Source organism: Tachypleus tridentatus, chromosome 13 (genome assembly GCF_004210375.1).
Source record: "Tachypleus tridentatus isolate NWPU-2018 chromosome 13, ASM421037v1, whole genome shotgun sequence".
Lineage (NCBI taxonomy): Eukaryota > Metazoa > Arthropoda > Merostomata > Xiphosura > Limulidae > Tachypleus > Tachypleus tridentatus.
Window position 1 is genome coordinate 257526380 of NC_134837.1, and position 21114 is coordinate 257547493.

General features: G+C 32.7%; 1 protein-coding gene across 6 annotated transcripts; it reads left to right on the forward strand.

Annotated features, from left to right (window-relative positions):
• The first annotated feature begins 735 nt into the window (after nt 1-735).
• Nucleotides 736-19933, forward strand: LOC143240949 (uncharacterized). 6 transcript variants are annotated; one of them, XM_076484247.1, is made up of 5 exons: nt 736-765; nt 7741-7824; nt 10452-10568; nt 15288-15403; nt 17760-19933. In XM_076484247.1, the coding sequence occupies exons 1-5, from the start codon at nt 751-753 to the stop codon at nt 18586-18588; spliced, it is 1161 nt and encodes a 386-aa protein (XP_076340362.1). In that variant the 5' UTR covers nt 736-750; the 3' UTR covers nt 18589-19933. The 6 variants fall into 6 exon arrangements, with proteins under 6 accessions (XP_076340362.1, XP_076340366.1, XP_076340361.1 ...); XM_076484251.1 differs by lacking the exon at nt 736-765 and adding an exon at nt 1657-1731; XM_076484246.1 differs by lacking the exon at nt 736-765 and adding an exon at nt 2135-2354.
• The last annotated feature ends 1181 nt before the right edge of the window (nt 19934-21114 follow it).

Sequence of the window (21114 nt, forward strand, 5' to 3'; positions counted from 1 at the left end):
GTTCTCTATAGAAAAAATCTCTACATCAAACCTGACTCTCCAAAGTGTAATTATTGTATTAAATACGCTAATAAACTCTGAAAGTTTTTAAAACAGAAAATCAGTTAGCCGACGGGCAGTATTGACCAAGGGCAACTCCATCTAGTTGTACTTTTTTTTTTTTATTCAAGTACAAAAATATCTTCACGTGGAAATACTAGATTGTTTTTGTTGTCAGAGAATCAAAAAACAGGCTTTGGTCTTTATTTTTTGTCGCTCAAAGAATACTGAAATTCGTAACTCGCACGAGCGTCTTACTGCGTTAAAGAACTCGGAAAAAGAAAAACATAATTTGAATAATTTAGTTTTTCAATTAAAGGTGTGGAAATATATAACATATTTCTGTACGGTATAACTTGTTTTGTGTATTAAAATTTATAAATAAGATGTAGAACGGCTAAATTTTATAATATGTAAAGAATAAACTTATACCTAAAGCTATAGCTGTTCTGCATTGCATGAAATCGTTACATTTCTTGTAGCCTTCTGTACATGGGATTACTTTGAGTAATGATATTCAAGATGTGTTATTAATAATACACAAATAAAGAACTGTTTACAACTTGATAATTCTTTCAGTTAATATAAGGTGTGTGTGTGGAACGTTGACAGATTAAAAAAAATGAATACTACAAAACTGTTCTTTTTTATATATAGAAAGACACCAATATCTAAGGAAGTCAGAAGTCGAAAGACAACAATAAATTCGACATGAAAGGGTTTCTAGTAATTTATTTATATTTTTATAACGTTCTACATTTGTGATTTCTCATTGGTCAGGTGATTAAACAATAAGTTTGTGATAAAGCTAAAAATTGTTTTTAAAAGTTTCGCATTAGTGAGGTTAAACTTTTATTTGTAATTATAATTGTGTTATTAGTTGTTGAAAATGTTATTGAAATTGTCTAATGGCTAATTTCGAGGGTCAATGTGCAAGCTACTTTATAATTAAACAAAACTTTTCTTAACTCCACGATTTCTTAGTTACGGCAACATAGCTTCTAGTGTGTATGTTCTAAGCCAGTGGTTCCCAACCTTCTTTATGCCCCGCACCCCTAAAGAGTTTGTTGTGAAGAAGAAATAGTGTTGTAAGCCTCACCACTAGGTCATTGGCGTGCGTAACATATTATTGGATTTATTCATTGATTTTTACATCTTTAGTACATTTTGGTTTTGGTAAATATATTTATTTTCTGTTCCAACAAAGCTTTTCTTTTATACCGTTATCTATATTTAAAATTCAGATTATTTCTTTTTAGTTAAGCCTATTACGTAATGACGTATTTACTGTTTCTTTCTCTGTTTGATGTTAAGCACAAAGCTACACAATGGGAAATCTCTGCTTTGCCCGCTACAGGTATCGAAACTCGGTTTCTAGCGTTATAAGTCCGCAGACATACCGCTATTCCATTGGGGGGGGCTTATTTACAAACCGTTCCCACTTTATTAGGGCAATATGTGCACTATGTAAACCAGTGTTTCTTAAACGGTAGGGCACGAACCGAAAAAAATCGTGAACAGGTTTTCAGAGATGGGGGTCACGAGCCGTCTGAGACGTGCATAAATTACCTTAGTTATGAACCATGATGAACTGTTTTTTTCATCCTTGTAGAGATAATTATTGTCGCAAGAATCAAAGTTCCGTCACGGAGCCTGTTTGGCAAGTCTGCCTGAGAACCACTGGTGTAAGAGGTAAGACACATGAGTTGGCGGACATCGGTGGGCGTACATGATAAAACTATTTGTATTTTCACATGTGTATGAATAATTTGTTCGAATATTTCAAATTTAGCTTGATGAATGATAGGATTAAAAATGTTATCAGTGCCATTGACGTCATGAAAATACAAACGTCATAGACATAGATAGATAGATGTAATTTCGCTTTGATAAGACTTGTTTAGAGTTTTGACCTCACTTATACATTGTAAATATATTTTTCATCATTTATGTTATTCATAAAATGGCTGACGTTGCCTAATGTGGTATTCTTAGTTTTGAATGGCTATTTGTGTTTATTGCGAAATGTTGCCACGTCAAAATCCGTTTTTAGTTCCTTGATGTAATAAAGGAACTCGAAATGATCGCAATTTCACAGTTATACAGAGGAAGTGAACTGTCGCGCCCATCCGCGTGCATAGCTCATTTCCTGTGTAGATCTCGTTGAACGAAAAAGTACGTTATTTGTAGACAGCGATAAAACCTATATCTGAATTAGCAGCGATGTTCAGAACACGTAATCAAGGGTTAGTTGTTGGAAGTCTCTTTCTGCTATGCCCAAACTCGAAGGGTATCTAAGTAAGCGTGGTAAATTGGTAGGTTTATTTTTCATTTACATATTTTGTGACGTATTCGTGATTTAATTATGGTGAGGAAACCTAGTGAGTATGGAGTGTATGCAGCTCTTGTTTAAATTAAAAGTGAAGAAAAATAAGGGTAAGACGTAAGAAAGAAAATTGTATAGCTATTTCAACGTTATGTGTTATTTTAACATCATACACAAGTGTCCAGAAATGGGCTTATACGGTCCTTTTAAAAACATTTTAATTAAGGTCAATATATGAACACTAAACAATTGACTTTTACTTGATTGAACGTCATCTTCAGTTGCGAGACATAATCGTGTCTTATCTATATTTTTTGTTTTCCGTTGAATAGGTCGTATGAGGGCCCGGCATGGCCAAATGGTTAAGGCACTCGATTCGTAATCTGAGGGTCGCGGATTCGAATCCCTGTCACACCAAACATACTCACACTTTCAGCCATGGGGAGTTATAATGTTTTGGTCAATTCCACTATTCGTTGGTAAAAGAGTAGCCCAAGAGTTGGCGGCGGGTGGTGATGACTAGCTATCTTCTCTCTAGCCTTACACTGCTAAATGAGGGACGGCTGATGCAGATAGCCCTCGTGTAGCTTTGCGCGAAATTGAAAACAAAACAAAATAAAAGGTCGTATGATCTACATACAGGTTTATCTCATGAACATTTCAGAAAAGGTGAACCTACAATTTTGCACAAACATTCGCCGGACCTTCATCTGTATTTAAAAATAAATTATCTTTTTTACACTTGATTATTTCCAGGGGTTTTCTAATATTATTATCTGTACATTTTGGTTGAGCTAATATTGCTGTATTTTTTCCACAATACCGTATGTAATGTGCATGCTCTACTATGGCTGAATTTTCAGTTTTTATATACATATATATTTCTTACGTACCGTTCATACTCTATTAAACAATATTTTAAGTTACGTTTTGTCTGTTCGGCATAACTGTTTCCACGCTCCCGTGGAACTTTATAGATTCTTTGTTTTTCCATTAACTGTATGTTATATTTCGTTTTACCAAAATTTTACTTTATCATTTTAACTGGCTTAAATATAGTGTAAAATATTTGTTATTTTTATTTAAACACTTTAAATAAATTATTAGCTAAGCCTGAAATATATGTCAAAATTAAAGCTTCATTTTTAGTTATTTCGTAACTGGGTTTTAAAGTAATACTCTGATCGGTGATCACAACAATATTCAATTACAAAAATACAGTATGTACGTTTTACACTTATGTTTAGAGAATTTTGAAGATACGTGCTAACCAAGAAGATTTTTAAAATATATTATTATTAATTAAATATTGTAAAACTGAAAAGGAATTTCACATGATTATATTATTCCTTATTGTTATAACTGAAAATAAATGTTTCACTAGTAATTGGGACAGTAAATTATTCAGTAGAGGGATATGTGACCCACTCTTATCGAGCTTAGCCTGGTGGTCGATTTGTAACCTGCGGGTTGCAGGTTCGTTCAAATTCCTATAGACGAACATTCTCGCCCTTTCAGCTGTGGGGGCGTTATAATTTGACGATCTATCCCACTGTTTCGTTAGTAAAAGAATACTCTAAGTGTTAGCATTAGGTAGTGTTGACTAACTACTTCCTCTCTAGTCTTCCACGTCTAAATAGGCCCCACCAAGTAAATCTGTCTGAAAATACCTGATGACGCATTAGCATTGACAGTGTCCCAGTGGTCGCGGAGGCCTACAGAATAAAAGAAAAAAGTTAAGTTGTGATGTGCGTAGTTTACATTAGATCCCAAAACAACTAAAATTTCCGTGAAAGGACTTTCATGCTTAAAAAAAAATTATTACGTGTTCTACCACACTATTACAATAACTATTTTTTAAAGTGCCGCCTAGGCATAGTCATCAAAATGTTAATCTGCCAGAAGAGGTTTTCTAATGCTGAAAAAATCCCAAAATTTAAAAAGATAGTATATTCATAAGAAACGGTCAAAATTATCATGGCCAACTTTATATCTACTGCCACCACCACCACCAGTACTGCTGTTACTATATCAAATTTAGTTAGGGTGTTCTATTCGCAATTTGCTGGTCGCGGGATCGAAACCCATTACTAAACAAGATCTTTCATCCGCAGGGAGGTGTTATTCTGTGATAGTTAATGACACTAATTACGGTAAAGAGTGGTGCAAAAGTTGGTGGTGAATGGTGTTGACTAACTGTTTTCCCTATATCACTTCAAAACAAGAACAGCTAGAGTAGATATCTCTTGAATAGTTTTGGACAAAATTCAACATATAAACAAACAAAGCATCACTTTTGAAGCCTCTGTTTTTGTCCCATAGGAAAATAACTAAAACCTAGAGTTAAGTAGACTGTGCTAGATGTACATAGAATAACTAAAACCCAGAGGTAAGTAGACTGTGCTACATGTATGTAGAATAACTAAAACCCAGAGGTAAGTAGACTGTGCTAGATGTACATAGAATAACTAAAACCCAGAGGTGAGTAGACTGTGCTAGATGTACATAGAATAACTAAAACCCAGAGGTGAGTAGACTGTGCTACATGTATGTAGAATAACTAAAACCCAGAGCTAAGTAGATTGTGCTACATGTATGTAGAATAACTAAAACCCAGAGGTAAGTAGACTGTGCTAGATGTACATAGAATAACTAAAACCCAGAGGTGAGTAGACTGTGCTACATGTATGTAGAATAACTAAAACCCAGAGCTAAGTAGATTGTGCTACATGTATGTAGAATAACTAAAACCCAGAGGTGAGTAGACTGTGCTAGATGTACAGTTACGACAGAAAGTGTTCGTACCCCTGCGTCGTGAGTAGTTTTTTCCTCATAACTTAAAAATAATTAGGATAATGAAAGTATAGTATATTATAAATATTATACTAACACAGATCTACATAAATTTTTATGTAAATTGAACCACAAATAAACTGTTTATAAACAAATAACCAAACATAGGAGGAGCAGAAAGTGTTCGTGCGTCTACTTTAATGGTAAGTTGTGTAGCCTTTCAGGTGAATTACTTGGTGCAATCTCTCCTCATAGCCCTCCATGATCGTTTGACAGAACTCGACCGGTATTTTCTTCCATTCTTCTTTACAGAAGGCCTCCAACTCTTGCAAGTTTTTCGGATGACGCTGATGAACCCTGGTCTTCAACTCATGCCAAACGTTTTCAATTGGGTTGAGATCGGGTGGCTGCGATGGCCACTCCAGAACGCTTATATGGTTTCTCTGCAACCAGGATTGCACATATTTTGATGTGTGCTTAGGGTCATTGTCGTGCTAGAAGATCCAACGACGCCCAAGCCACAAGTTCCGAGCATCATTTTTGATATAAGTGCCTGATATATCAACGTACTCTTCTTTTTTCATGATTCCGTTGACGCCGTGAAGACTGCCTACACCAGAAGAACTGAAGTAACCCCATACCATGATCGAGCCACTGCCGTGTTTAACTGTACGGACGGTGTTCTTTGGAAGATTTCGTTCCCCTACTTACGGAAAATATAGCGAGCATCATTATGGACAAAAAGCTCGATTTTAGTCTCGTCTGACCAAAGAATATTCTTCCAATAGGTAAAGGGTTTATCTACATGCTTTCTTGCATACCTCAATCGTGCTTCTAAATGAACAGGCTTTAAATATGGATTTCTACGAGGACGGCATGCTTTGAACCCGAAGAGCGTAGCATGTTCGTAACTGTAGAGGTACTTACTTCAACCACAGTTTCCCTTACCAGTTTCTGCATGTCATTACGTGTTAAACGAGGGTTCCTACTAACTTCTCTGAGAACTTCCCTTTTGGTTCTCTCTGTTCAGCCTTTTTGGTGGAGCATCCGGAGCAAGGGAGGTTAGCAGTTGATCCTGTAAGCTTAAACTTGGCAATTATGCTTTGAACAGTAGATTTGGGCACATTAAGTTGTGTAGCAATACCGGAAAGAGACACACGAGACTTGTATTTTACAATAATTCGTTTTTTTTTTAAATCACTGGATAGTTGTTTCCTGTTCGCCATGATGACCAAGCAGATAATGAAGGAGACGGCGCTAAATTGACGGAAGTACATTTTTTGCTGGCTAAATTCCAATAATTATAAACCCAGTGTCTAGTTCTGGAATGGTATAATGTAGTTTATTCGCCAAACTGAACAAAATTTTCACGGGAATATCTTTCAGTTTTTTCACACGTTCTGAACTGTACGAACACTTTCTGCTCCTCCTATTTTTGGTTATTTGTTTATAAACAGTTTATTTGTCGTTTAATTTACATAAAAATTTATGTAGATGTGTGTTAATATAATATTTATAATATATATTACTTCAATTAACCTACTCGTGATACTTTTTAAATTATGAGCAAAAAAACACTCGAAATGCAGGGGTACGAACACTTTCTGTCATAACTGTACGTAGAATAACAAAAACCCAGAGATAAGTATACTGTATTAGATGTACGTAGAATGACTAAGAATTGGCATTAAGACACCTACCTTGTTCTATTTTTAGGTGTAGGCTTAGCTCCAGTTAATGTGAGTAATAACAGTGTTAATAAAAATAGTATACACGAACACACACACATTTATATATGTGTGTCTCTGCTATGTGCAAGTAGAGATTCAGTTAGGCTGGAAAGTTACCCGCATAAGCTGCTGATATAAGCTAGATATCAGTGCCCTTTCAATCTATATAATCTCCATATGGCTTTAGTACTACCGTTGGACTGTAAACTGTAACTCTGTTTGTACAACGGATTATTTTCCAACTAAGTAGAAATCATCCAAATTATTTAGAAATTAGTATAACATATAAACAACAGAATATCTGTGTTTATAATGAATTTGGGACGCTAATTCATAAATCTGAGGTACGAAGATAGGAACTTTGGATTTATATTCAAACTTCGTTAAGCTAACCCTAAACATTGTCTTATCAATAGTATTTTTGAAACGGTTGACCTCCTGTGTTTTTGTACTAACTGGGCACATATTTTAAATTTTTACGTTCCCAATGTCATTTTAGAAGCACTTATTACCGGACACGTGCTAAGTTTGTTCCTTGCTTTGTGAAATATAGTTTGGTTTATTAACCACAGAATACATAGGGGTTAGTTCTTGAAAAGCCACGTATGTACCCGTCTCGTCAAAACCTTTACCAGGAACATTTTGAATATCATAAACAGGCTGTGCAATGAAATAAAACTCAAAAATGTAATTACTTCCACCAAAGTTATTTTTGCTGTGTCTCCTTTGTTGTTATACTCAGTTGATTCTTATCCTACTTTGTAATTCATAGTTTTAGTAGTCGACTGCCTCTTTCATGACTGTAAATTATTGATATATCATGTGAGGTTTATACTGCAATTTTTATTATAGAATTTACGATGCTCTTGGAAAAAATATTGGTTCGTCCTAGATGGAAGGCAGTTCATGTATTACAAGTCTAAAGCGAGTTATGAGGTAAGTTACTCGTATCTTTTGTTTATTTGACACATAAAAGAAAAAATCGCACTGCAGTATTATAAATACTGTGTGAGTTACAACATAAAACATTAGTGGAATAACTTTTCATATTATGCTAAACTTGGCTAAAATATAATTCAGGTTGTATTCGACTTTCATTTGTATTTAGTTCTTCGTAAAGAAATCTCGTGCAGTTGTAGCGTTGAGCATGACAAAGACGAATAATACTGAAAAACTAACGAGAAATAACTTGTTATTTAAATATTTACTGTATTTATCTATAATAATCACTGTATTCACGAGTCCCTGGTGAGAATAACTGTTACCAAAGCTAGTTAGCCGAAAGTATTAATTAGTTTTTTTCTGTGTTTGTAATTTTCTAATCTGTAATGGAAGAATTACGTAAAATGAAAATAATTAATTTTTAAATTAATCAGGTATTTCTACATAATTTCATACTTTTGTTTTTTCTGGTTTAAATGTTTTATTTTTTAACGGATTTAGATTCTCTATGACCGACAATGATAAATAAAAATCAGTTTGTCGACATCAGAAAGTGTGATTTAAATTTGTAAGTTTAACTGAAGTCTATTAGTATGTACCGAGTTGAATTGTAGGCTTTAATTTTTTTTAGGCTTTTTTTTGTTAGTAAGTAATCCCACATATGTGATTTGAACAATCATTTGATTTTGTCATCGGAAAATGCTGCAACTTATTTTTCTCTATATCTGGAGAGACATTCTGATTTAAGTATTCGTATTATATGCACATTCATGTATACACCCCTTTACTTTTAGGAACAGGTAGCTGGAGTTGAGTGTTTCGGTAAGTTTCAAAGGTGTTGTCAGTTGTTTATTGCTGTTTTGTTATTAAGCACAAATCCACGCAAAGGACTATATGTGCTTTGCCTACCACGGTTATCGAAACCAAATTTCTAACAGTATAAGTCTGCAGAAATACTGCTGTGACACTGAGGGGCAGTCATGTCAGTGCGCTTAAACATGGACAATCTCTAAATATCCTCTTAAAAATACTAACGTCCGAGGTTAATTCACTGAAGTTAAGTGGTTTGTAATTTTCAAAATCTATAAACGTTCCTGGTCAAATATCTGTAGTTTTCCTTTTCCAATTAATAAGCATTTATCACAGTTACAGCGTCTGAGGTTTGTGGTATACCGACTGTGCCGAACCAACAATATAAAAACTGTCTCTTCGCGCGTCGATTTATTATCTCAAAGGTTCAGTTGCAACAATATCCGAAGACATCCTTGTGCTTTCGGAAAACATATTGTTAATTCTTACACTCAAGAATCTTCTACAAATTTAGAGAAAGGCGGAGCTTGCACAGTACACATATAATAATAAGTTACATACATTTCTAAATATATATTAAACCGAAACAAACATAGATGTTACAATAAATATATAATAGTAAAATCTGTCACAAGAGTCAAAAGAGTAATTACTGTTAACAGGATGGTAAATTCTAAATAAATACTGTAGTTTTTTGTTTCCATTTGGTAAAGTTATAATTTGTATTTCTTAAAGTAGTAATGATAATTTTTAGCATTTTTGGCTTAATATATTTCTTTATCTTGTCCTTCTTGTATATTTTTGGGACCCTGCTGAAAGGCCTGAAATTGCGACAAGACATACACTCTTATAAAAAATAGTAATTTGACAAATTATTAGAAATTAACAAATTGTAACAAGTTTTAGTAAGTTTCACAATCAACAAGACAATTTGATAATTTTGTTTAATTTCAGTAACAGTTAGAACAGGAGCTCGGCATGAGTGGTTAAGGCACTCGACTTGTAATCTGAGAGTTGCAGGTTCAAATCCCTGTCACACAAAACATGCTCGCTCTTTCAGCCGTGGAGGCATTATAATGTTAGGTCAATCACACTATTCATTAGTAAAAGAGTAGCCCAGGAGTTGGCAGTGGGTGGTGATGACTAGTTGCCTTTTCTCTAGTGTTACACTGTTAAATTAGGGATAGCTAGTGAAGATAGCCCTATAGTAGCTTTGCACAAAATTCCAAACAAACCAAACCAATTATAATAGTATATGTACTCCCGAAATTAATGTGCTTCCAATTGTATAGAACAGTTTCAACTATTTAAATTAAAGCATTATTAACAAATTAATTTGTTTTGGTAAGATCTTGGTTATTGTGTTGTACTATCAATCTTAAGACACATAGTTTACATCCCATTACTGAAAACATCACTCTTTGCATTTTGGAGGTTTTTTTTTTACAAGATTGAAAGTAAAATTCCACTCTTCGATTATAGTAACCTTAAGGATTGACAATGAATGTTGTTTGTTTGCTGCCTTACCTTTAATTTATCAATTTAAAAGTAAGAAAAGCTAGCGCTGATACCCACATGTAACTTGGCGCGAAATTCTGAAACAAACGAACATCATCTAGGTTAGTGTAATTCTCGTGTTTCAGGAAAATCCTGACTTATCCAATTTTAGTCAAAGCATAGCATAAAAACTATTGAATATGATTAAGAGAAACCCATTTGTTAGAAAATAAATGTTTGGACACGAGTTGAATGAGTAATGAATATACTTTATGTTATGTTTACATAACAGTCAATTAATTTACCTTATTTAGAGCTTGGGAGTTTGTAAAGGAATGATCGACTTCTCTCAGATCCAGTTTGTTCGTATGATCAACAGTACCCTAAACTTTGAATTTGATGTCATTACAAGAAGAAAGGCAATACATCTGGTAAGTCCATTGATGCGCGATACAGGCTAAGCTTCTGCAAATTTAAAACATATTGTTAAAAGTAATATTTTTAATGTTCTAACTTCTTTGTTAGCTAGATGGCGTTGCAGGTTGTAATGAGGGCATTAGTATAACAATATGTTTGGGGACAACGTGGGGTCTAAATTAAATTAACTTAAAAAACTTAAAGCCAGCCCTTATCATTCATACACTTATCAAGCTTTAACTTAAACTCGCTTAAATGTACTGCCTCTACAACATCTGAAGGCAACCTGTTCTAAAGGCTAATTATACTGTTATGAAAATGAAACTGTTTCAGCTGAAGATGAATTCTACCCTGCCAAATTTTATGCTTTTGTCCCCAAATCCTACTATTCTCGCTGTTAAATGCAAAAAAAAAAAAAAGTTGATTAATCAACGCTATAAATTTCGTTTATAATTTTAAACATTTTGGTCAGATCCACTATAACTTTTGTTTTTTTAAAGAGAAAACAGTTTGAGAGATTTCAGTCTCTCCTCATATAATAACCCCTTCATCTCAAGAACCATTCTAGTAATTCTTCTCTGAATCCTCTCCAATAACTTTGTGTCTTTTCTAAGGTACAGATCCCGAGACTGAACATATTATTCTAAATGTGGCCTAACTAGTTATCTGTAAAATGAAATTATAACCTCTTTAGTTTTATATCCAGTATTTCTGTGGATAGAACCTAAAATCCTATTTTCCCTACCACTAGCAACAGCACACTGCTTAGATGGTGTTATAGACTGATTAGTTAATTACACCAAGACCTTTTTCTTTCACAACACTGTTAAGGTTATCCCTGTCCAAATTATAATTTAAATTGTGATAACCCACATGCATTATCTTGCATTTATTATAATTAAAACCCATTTACCATTTATTTACACAATTCACTAAATGATCTAAAACATTTTGTAAAGAGCAGCATTCTCTTCACAACTAACAACACTTAAGATCTTAATATCAGCAAATGTAAGTAATTTATTGACTATTCCTTCATCTATGTCACAGATGAAAATCAGAAAGAGCAAAGGTCCAAAGACTTATCCCTGAGGTACCCAACTTGTGACATTAATCCAGTTTGACTGAACTCCATTTGTGACAACTCTCTGCTTTCTTCCATCCAGACACTTTTTTATTCAATTTGCTAAGTTATTCCCCCACACCTATTGAGACTTTTTTCAATAAGCCTTTTATATAACACCTTGTCAAATGATTTGTGAAAATCCAGAAACTTACCCTCATCTTCAACCTTTCCAAAGAATTGAAAAAAAATTATAAGGCAAGATTTTTCCCTAATTAAAACCATGTTGACTACCCAATAATATTGTAGTATTTATTGAATTACTTTGTAAAGCATATTTAAACTTTCCAAAACGTTTCCCACAACTGATGTAAGACTAATGGGCTTATAATTATTGGGATAATTTTTATCACTCACTTTGAATCATCTGGTGCCAGCCCATTATTCAAGGTCTGACAAAAAACACTAGTACTGGCTAACATATTCAATTTTTGACCTCCTTCATAACCTTTGGGGAAATAATATCTGCTCTAAGAGCCTTATAATTTTTTAAACTTCACAATTTTTTCTTAACCATCTCAGAATTTATGTGGTCAATATGTGGAATACTTTGTTTGTGAAAACCAATGAAAATGCAAAATTTAATAACCCAGCCATCTCACAATCATTAAAAATAAGCCTTCCTTTACCATCCTTCAGGGGTCTTACACCCATACTAACACTTTGTTTACTCTTAATGTATTTAAAGAAATCTTTACTGTTAATTTTTATATTTTCAGGCAATCTTTTCTCATACATCCTTTTTGGTTTCCTAATTTCCTGTTTGACAAACGTTTTTGATATTCTATAATCTTCTAAGTCTCCTGTCATACCAGCTAATTTAGAGTTGTGATGCTTTTCTTCAATTTTATTTCTCATACTCTTTGTGAGCTAACCTGGTTTTCTACTTTCAGCTACCCTTTTCTTTCTATAAACAATATGTTTATCTTGAATATTTAAAAATTTTCCACATCTGATTGGTGTATCCAAGTAATTCAGCTGTTCAAGTTACAACTGATAGTTTTTATTGTATCTCTTCAATATATATTTTTAATATATATATATATATTTAATATATATCTTGGTTTGACTCTAGCTTTTCCCAGTCTATATGCATGAAATTACAATCACTCATAATTGTAACATCATTAAAAGCTTAAATCTTATTATCATTGTAAAATTCCTCTCTAATTTCATCAGTATCATTAAGTGGTCTGTAACAAATTCCCAATAAAAGCCTTTTCTTTTTATATCCACAAATAGAAACCCAATCTTCTAGCTTTTATCTGTGATATCTTCACCCTGGACAGGATATAACTTACCTTTTACATATAAAGCCATTTCTTCCCTCTCTTCAATACTCTGTCCATACTAAATAACATGTAACTCTATATTTTCTGTCATTAAAATCATCCATGTTTAATCATGTTTCAGTTATTCCCATTACATCAAAACCCTTCATTGTTACTAAAGCTCTAAAGTCTCATATTTTATTTCTTATACTTCTAGCATTACAACAGTAACAATTAAGCTCATCCTTATAACTACTACTATAATTATTGTCTATAGTAAACTTTTCTCTGCCTCTTATGTTTTGCATTTAGATTTTCCTGGCCCTCACCACATCTCAGTTTCAAACTTCCCTTACAGCTGAGTTGATAACCTTATCAAACAAACTACCATATTTAAATGTAAACTATCCATTCCAAAAAACTGCTTTTTTTCACTAAACTGATCCCACAAGTCCAAACAGCCAGTATGTTTATCCTTACATACCTGAGTCTAGTATTTAGCCCTAGTGACCTACTTATAACTTCAACCTAACCATTAACTCTAGACAGTATCCCTGACAAATATTAAGTTATCACCTTCTTTTTTAAATGTCGTTGTTCTAATTAATAATAACTTCTGACCTACTATTCCCTACATCATTAGCCTCTATAAGCACCACAAAAGCTGCATCTCTGCTAGCCCACTTTATTATATCTTTTGCTCTGTCAGTTATATCCTCTATCTGTGCTCCCGAGTAGCATAATATAATTATTTTCATTCTATTTACCCACAGACTATTATACTCGCATCCTTTTCTTACCCTTTTGTTTCCTTACCTCCAGTAATTACCCTTCTGCAGAAGACAAGGGTAGAAATTTGTCGCTCAGCATAATAGTGTTATTATAACTAGATTCACTACATTTTACTCTATAATACTCTTTCTAACTTGCTGATAGTCATTGTTAACTGATGTATCTTTTGTATGTAAACACTTACGCTCCTTCTGAAATCCTACTGCTATTTCCTACAGCCTACACTTCTCTTTATCTATTGCATCTGTTTTAATTATGATAGCCTCCAACCTATAAATTCTACATAAAATTGCACATCTTTTTTACTAGCTTCATTCAAAGTACATGCCAGTCTCAAGTTCCCAAATAAAACCCAATCATTGCACCCCTTACACCTAACAAACTGTGAATACTCAATTCCTACACTAATCTTAACTATTGTATTTATATTTATAGCCTGAAAATAAATATTTAATACCAAATTCTTGATGTGCTAAAAATGCTAGGTCCAAAAACTAACAATACATGTAATGTTAACAGTAAAATGTATTTAGCCTGCTGTAAAACCTATCTCTAAGTTATAACAGCATAAACTGAATTTAAAACACAAAGAGACAATAAACTAGTTTCAGATTGTACTTATGTAATAAAACATTGTATCTATCCTGTTTTATGACTTACTGGTAAGTTGCAATATACCTAAGCCTGAAGTAATGTTAAATGTACTAAGCCTATTTTAACATGGTTGTCAAATTTATACCACTAAATTCTACGTTTAAACTTTTATTGTCTTTTATATACAAAATTACTGTATCTAGTTATTATTCTGTTATTTAACCAAAAATACTACAAATTACAGGTACTAAATAACTTTTCAACATCCTGCCACATCAATTGTGCCCTCTATCTTTACAACAAGAATAACATATTTATTAACCATGCAGTTAGACTTTGTTTACGTTAACCTTCTTCTGTTAAATATAAAGCTTTGAACAAGGATTGAAGGGTCTGTGTAGTTCAAAACATAATGCTGCTGAACACATTTCCACATTGGATGTACAGGGTGTCCAAAAAGACTGGAAGTGTTGCATGTGCTGTCCTTATATTCGTAATTTGAAACAGTTTTGGAGATAATGTTGGGGGGTACTAATAGGAGATAGATTGATTCCTTCTAAGACCCTTCCAAAAAAAATTTGATATGAAAACATAATTTATAATTGCAGTAATATGAAAATTAATCTTAGTTCAGTATTTTGTTTGAGAAACACCACTTTGTAGATGAAGCTTGCATTACCATAGTATAACTACAAGAAAAACAAAACAAAGACTCTGAACAGGGCTGCTGAGGACTTTCACGAATCCCAGGGAAGTATTAATATGTTGGCTCATTGCTCAGTCAGTTTTGCCTTTTAGGAGAACTGGGGCCCACAGAAATTATCTTAGCTTCCTTACCCCCTCTCTTGGTCCATGTGTGCTTACAACTATAACGTTTTGTATTAAATAAAATAGCATATGATTCATAAAATGTGAAAATGATTTCATTCCTTCAGGTTTTTTTTTTTTTTCAGGCTGCCTTTGAGAGTGAAACCCGTAGACTATGGGTTGAAGCTCTTCAGAAACTTATTGGAAGACCTGTAGAAGTTTCTGGCCCAATGAATGCACAGAGAATATCAGCACCCAGACTGTAAGTAATATGAGAACAGAAACATTTATTTTTGCTTACCAAACCTATAAAAGTATACCTATTTGACTGATGGTATACAAGAGTAGACATTAAAACAGGGCAGTTTGACTACAGAAAAGATATAAAAGTCTTTGAATCTTGACTTTCTATATAGACACAGCTAAGATTGTGATTTAGATGATATCTCGTTCCTGAGTTTGTCGCTGTTGTAGGTAATTATACACAGCTTAGTATGCAAAAGTTGTTTTCTTGATTAAAATAAATAATAGTGGCTATTGATATCTTCACCACAATCAGCACCTTGTGTGCCCTCTTAACAGCTAGATCTGTTTACTAACAGATTAGAAAAGCAAGATTTCCCTTTGGCAAATCCATGTTGACTGATATATTTCATTAAAGGATGTTGCAAATGCTTTATTTATTTGTCTTGAGACTTTTTTCTCATTACAAAACTATAGAATAACTAACTGTCTTAAAAGTTTCAGAGTAAGTCTTATTATCCATTTTAAAATAGGCATAACATTAACAAGTTTCCCATTTTTATGTATCTGTCCACTGTTTACTGACCTATCAAACATGAAAGAGGGCAGCTCTCATATCTGATCTTTGACCTTCCTCAAAACCCAGAGGAAACACTTTTCAAGTTCTGAAGCTAATTTATCAGTATTTTATTTTACCACCACAAGATTAATTTCTATAGGATTCAGGTCTATTCCAATACTTCTCACAGAAGGCTAAGGCTTGGGAATATTGTTAATATATTTTCTCTTGTTAAAACAGAAAAAAAAACATTTTAAATCTTAACCACTTCACAGTCTTAAAAGTATTCTTTGTGGGTCTCAATTTTAACATCCTACTTTCCTTAAACATACTCAGAATGACCATTGATATAAGTTTTAACTTTACCATCTGTAACATAAAAGTTAACTCTTACCCAGAAAACCTCCCATAGGTCCAACTAGCTCGTCTGTTTCTCTAAGCATATCCTTTATAATCTTTCATTTAAGCTTTTGATTCTGTTAAGTAACTTATTTGTGCCTTTGTGAATATTCACCAAAAGGCCAGTCTCATGTATTTCTATCCTTAGCCTCTGAAAGGCTATTTTAATATTTTTACATAGTTCTTACCACTTAAAACTCTCAGTATGATTCACTTTTACTTGCACTACAAAATGTTCCTTGGAACTAGAAGCTAAACTATCAACATTCTTTATAATTTCCTGTACCTGGCAAGCAGTTTCTTGTCCTAGAGTTTTTTTATCCTCACTATAAGTGATTTTATCAGTAAACTTAGTGAGAGAGTGTCTCGCTATGAATATTTCTTGGTCATCTTGTGTCTTATTGAAAGTAGTCAAAAGTTGAAAGATATTAGGGACTGAACATTAATTGAACCCTACATTTTTAACATGCTAAATTCTTACCCTCCAAAGTAGCCTTTACCCTAACCATTTCCTTTTTTCTTGATTTATGCTCCTAATGTACAACTCCCCTATTCCTAATATTACAATCTTCACCAAAGTTATCATTGCAAGTGTAGTACATCGTATCTTTCTTAGCCTGAAAATTGCAATCAGCTCAACAATTCTTAAACATAACCTAACCCTGGTACCTGGAGCTTCCATTCCACTTACTTCTGAACTGTCTCTAAAGTTTTATTAGCATGTATATAAACCTATCCAACCAGTAATTGTATATATAGCTTTTATTCTTAGTATAGCAAATCACATCAACTCTAGTTACTGCGAATTTAAATAACTTACTAATAATTAAATTATCTGTAACTACCAAATCATAAAAGAAACAATAAGTTCAATTTTTAACATAAATAAATTCATATTTATCCAACACAATTAAATGAAAAAGTAGAATAAAAAAATGTGTTTTAATTATACCTATATTCCTCAACTTATAAATCAAAGTTACAGTTTTTCTTTCTTACTCCAACCTTTACTTTTAAGCAAAACAGGTGTCTTAGCTCAATGAGATATTTTTAACAAAACTAGCCTTATCTACTGGTGGCAAATAGGAACATAAATAATTCATAATAACTGTACTGTATTAGTGTTTCTTCCTATTTTTGTAATGATAAAATATACTAATAGTCATTTATACCATAAAGATAAAATTAAACCATCCTTATTTGAGTAACAATGTATGTGTGTAACAGCATTTATCTTTGTTTCGTTTTGTTAAAGACCCTTTTATTTTAACTTAGAATGTGAACTGTTTTCTTTTAAACAAACGTGTCACACAACTTGAAATAATGAACATTTTAAATAAGTAACTTAAACAGTTAATACAGTAGAGTCTTGAACATTCTAATGACATATATATCTTTTAACATTTTAATTTTTCAGATCAAAACTGTTTGACACTTCAAGCTCCAATAAAGCTTATGTTAATGAAATGCATCATGACGGAAATGAAACTCAGTTTGGCACTGATGAAGAAAAATATCGTGATAGTAAATCAGAGATTGAAAATGACAGTGATTATATAAATAACGATGGTTTACACTGCTCTTCAGAAATGTATGAAATTAAATCCAAGTCTTTTCCTGAAAATGAAGGTACTGGCACACTTGAAAATGGTCTTGGATTTGAATGTGTCTACAGTTTAAATAATATCCACAATTCTTCCCTGTCAACAGAGAAGCATCAACTTCTATCATCAGAGGACAATAAGAGCTCTACCCTCACCATCTTACAAGACAGTCAAGAAACTGGGTATCATAACTCCTTAGCTACTGACTTCCAAAAAACTGGAAATTGTAACTTGCAGAATGCAGTCGCCCAGTCGCTACTTGAGAACAGTTCTTTAGAGCAAAATTGGATTAACTTAACACCTGTCACACCAGAGTTGTATAAAGGGGATGTTCCCAATACTTCATATCACTCTCTACCAGAATATATATTTTTTGAGGACCTTTGTGAGGCTGAAGTTACAGATAATGTCAGTCACTTAGTTCTAACTGAGGACACACCAAGGTCCTCTTCTCCAGAGGAATCTCTTACTGATATTGTGGATTCTTATGCTGTTAAAGAACTTAAGAACTTTATCACCAGTCTTGGAAAAGAACAAGAAACAGAAATATATACAATTAACAAAACAGGAAAAAGTACTGCAGTAAAGTCAATGAAATCATTCTTGGATGATATGAATCAAGAAGAAAAACTTAGTTGTTAATATTTTTCAATCTAAAAAAAACACAGAACAAAATGGAATTGGATGAACTATTTACTATGTATACATATGAAATCAGTATATCAATATAAATGTTTATGCAACTGTATTCTTCAAAAGAATTAGATTGTAATTAGCTGGAAGATTGAAAGGACACCTGTGAAACATCTTAAGACTTAACAAGTAAGCAGAGCTTGTAAAAATTTCTCATATATCATATGATTATTTTTTATATGAACTGACAAAAAATAATGTCATTTGTTTCTAAGTTATTTCCAAATGATTCCTAAACTTATAAAAAATATTATTATAATGATACTGTTAATGAAAGAATGTTCTTGTTGTTGCTTCATATTTACCTATGCTTCAGTCTTGTTGAATTGTGTTATATTTGTAACCATAAAATAACATGTGGACAGTTTTATAGAATACGTAAATAGCTCCAAAATGAATAGAAATGTAAAGCTTGCATATTATGTATCATCTAATTTTGATGAATAATGTATTGGTATTTTTTATTTCTTTTCCTCCGACATCTAATGATCTATTCGAATGACCGCTTAAAACAAGACGTGGATACAGGGAATCAGTTTGACACAAAAAATATGAAACTTCATAAATCAAGTGCTTTTGAATAGTCCACCTTTTGAAAGCACTTGGGTTTTTGGGTTTAGTATCTTTGTTTAACACAAGGATAGCATAATAGACTGTCTAAGCTTGAAGAAACTTACAGTTAACCCATGTTGTATGATTACAAATTAGATAATAAATAGACACAGTCATGAAAGTTCATAAATCAAGTTATAAGTTTTCTTTCATTGTGATTTGTTTTATCTAAGTATTAAGAAAGAAACAATTTTTTATTTGAATATTTATTAAGGACAGTATCTGAATTATCATTATGTTGGAATGACTAGTGGCTGAGCAGTAAGTCTAAACCTCGAAATTTAGAGTTTGGTCCATGAAATGTGCAAAGCTAGCCCATTGTTTAACTTCATTTTGAACAAAAAAGAATGTAGAAAGAGGAACTGTGAAATATACCTTTTGATATGGTAGGTTTGATATAAAGACATATTTGAAATTTAATATATATGTATATATTGATGACAGTATATCAACACTGGAGCTGTGAGTAGCCAGCTAATAGATATTGTACAGAAACGCATACACAGTTATGCTCCATTTCAAATCACTGCCATGGGTACACATATATGTAACAACTGTATTATCATTACTTTAGTCTTAAAATGCAACATCAACCATATGAGAGATTATGATGTGAAGATGTGTTTTCCATCAAACATTCCAAAGTTCACCAGTTTCTAATAAATAAAAGAAATGTTAAAAAGGTTTGTTGGTCTTTATTGTATATTAAGCCTGTCAGTGAAGAATTACATGGTGAAAGACCTGATAATCATACTCATCTACAACAGTGTCATCCCAGTTGTTTTCACATTTTGATTTCATTTTATTATAAGCTGGCATATTTGCAGTATATTTGTGGTGGTGTTTGTTAAAGTAGATACATATAAAGCCTGGTTGTAGAGGTTTTATTTGTGTGAGCAAGGCCTTTAAATGTAACGTTCACATTATTGTATGTCTAATTCTCTCACATGATATTCAGTTAAAAGTATCTAGCAATTTAAGAAGTAGAAGATATTAAGTCTATTTGTATGTCATGGGTTCAAATCTCCCATCATCAAACATCCTCACCCTTTCAGCTATGGGAGCATTACAATGTTATAATCAATCTTACTAATTGTGGGTAAAAAGAGTAGCCCAAGAACTGGCAGTGGATGGTTTTGACTAGCTGCCTTCCCCCTAGTGTTTCTTTGCTATATTACAGATACGTGATGCAGGAAGTTCTTGTGTAGCTTTGTACAAAATTCAAATCACATTTTGTGATTTAAGAATGTTGTACCACCATGAGAAAGGATTACCTATTCAAACTTTATCAGTTTAAATTTAGATAAATAAAGTTAACTTGTATTTTTAGTTTTCACTGTGTATTGAAAAATAAACTGGACACTGAATGAGTTATCTATAAACATGGCAGCAAGAGTTAGAAGACCCATAACTGACAAAGTTTTAGACTTACTAGCATTTCATAAGCCACATCAGTATTTTTAGGGATAAAGTTAAATATCTATATCCATCATGCTTAGAAAGGCACTCGCAAGTCTTAAATCTTATATCAGCTTTACGATATTCATTTGAAAATAACCCGTCACATGCTATGGCATTTACTGTATCATATTATAGTAAGTTAATTACACTATGTAACACAAATTTTGTTCCTGTATAGTATGTGTTATTTCTTAATTGCTTATGTTGTGAAAGTTCAGAAAATGTCCATTATTCCCTTCAAACTTTGCTTTTGCAACCTGGATAATGAAATTTAGAAATTAACGTATTTTCTATGTAAAAACATGCAAATTTGCATATTTTCATTTACATAAGTTCTGAATAAAACTACATATGAATCAAGATTTACATGTATTTATACTAAAGTTATACAAAAATGAACAA

Bases quoted from the DNA above. Each gene is read 5' to 3' on its own strand.
- LOC143240949 (XM_076484246.1), top strand. From the start codon at position 2,313: ATGCCCAAACTCGAAGGGTATCTAAGTAAGCGTGGTAAATTG. The intron at 7,825-10,451 runs GTAAGTTACTCG...TACCTTATTTAG, and splicing joins AGTCTAAAGCGAGTTATGAG to AGCTTGGGAGTTTGTAAAGG. The intron at 10,569-15,287 runs GTAAGTCCATTG...TTTTTTTTTCAG, and splicing joins GAAGAAAGGCAATACATCTG to GCTGCCTTTGAGAGTGAAAC.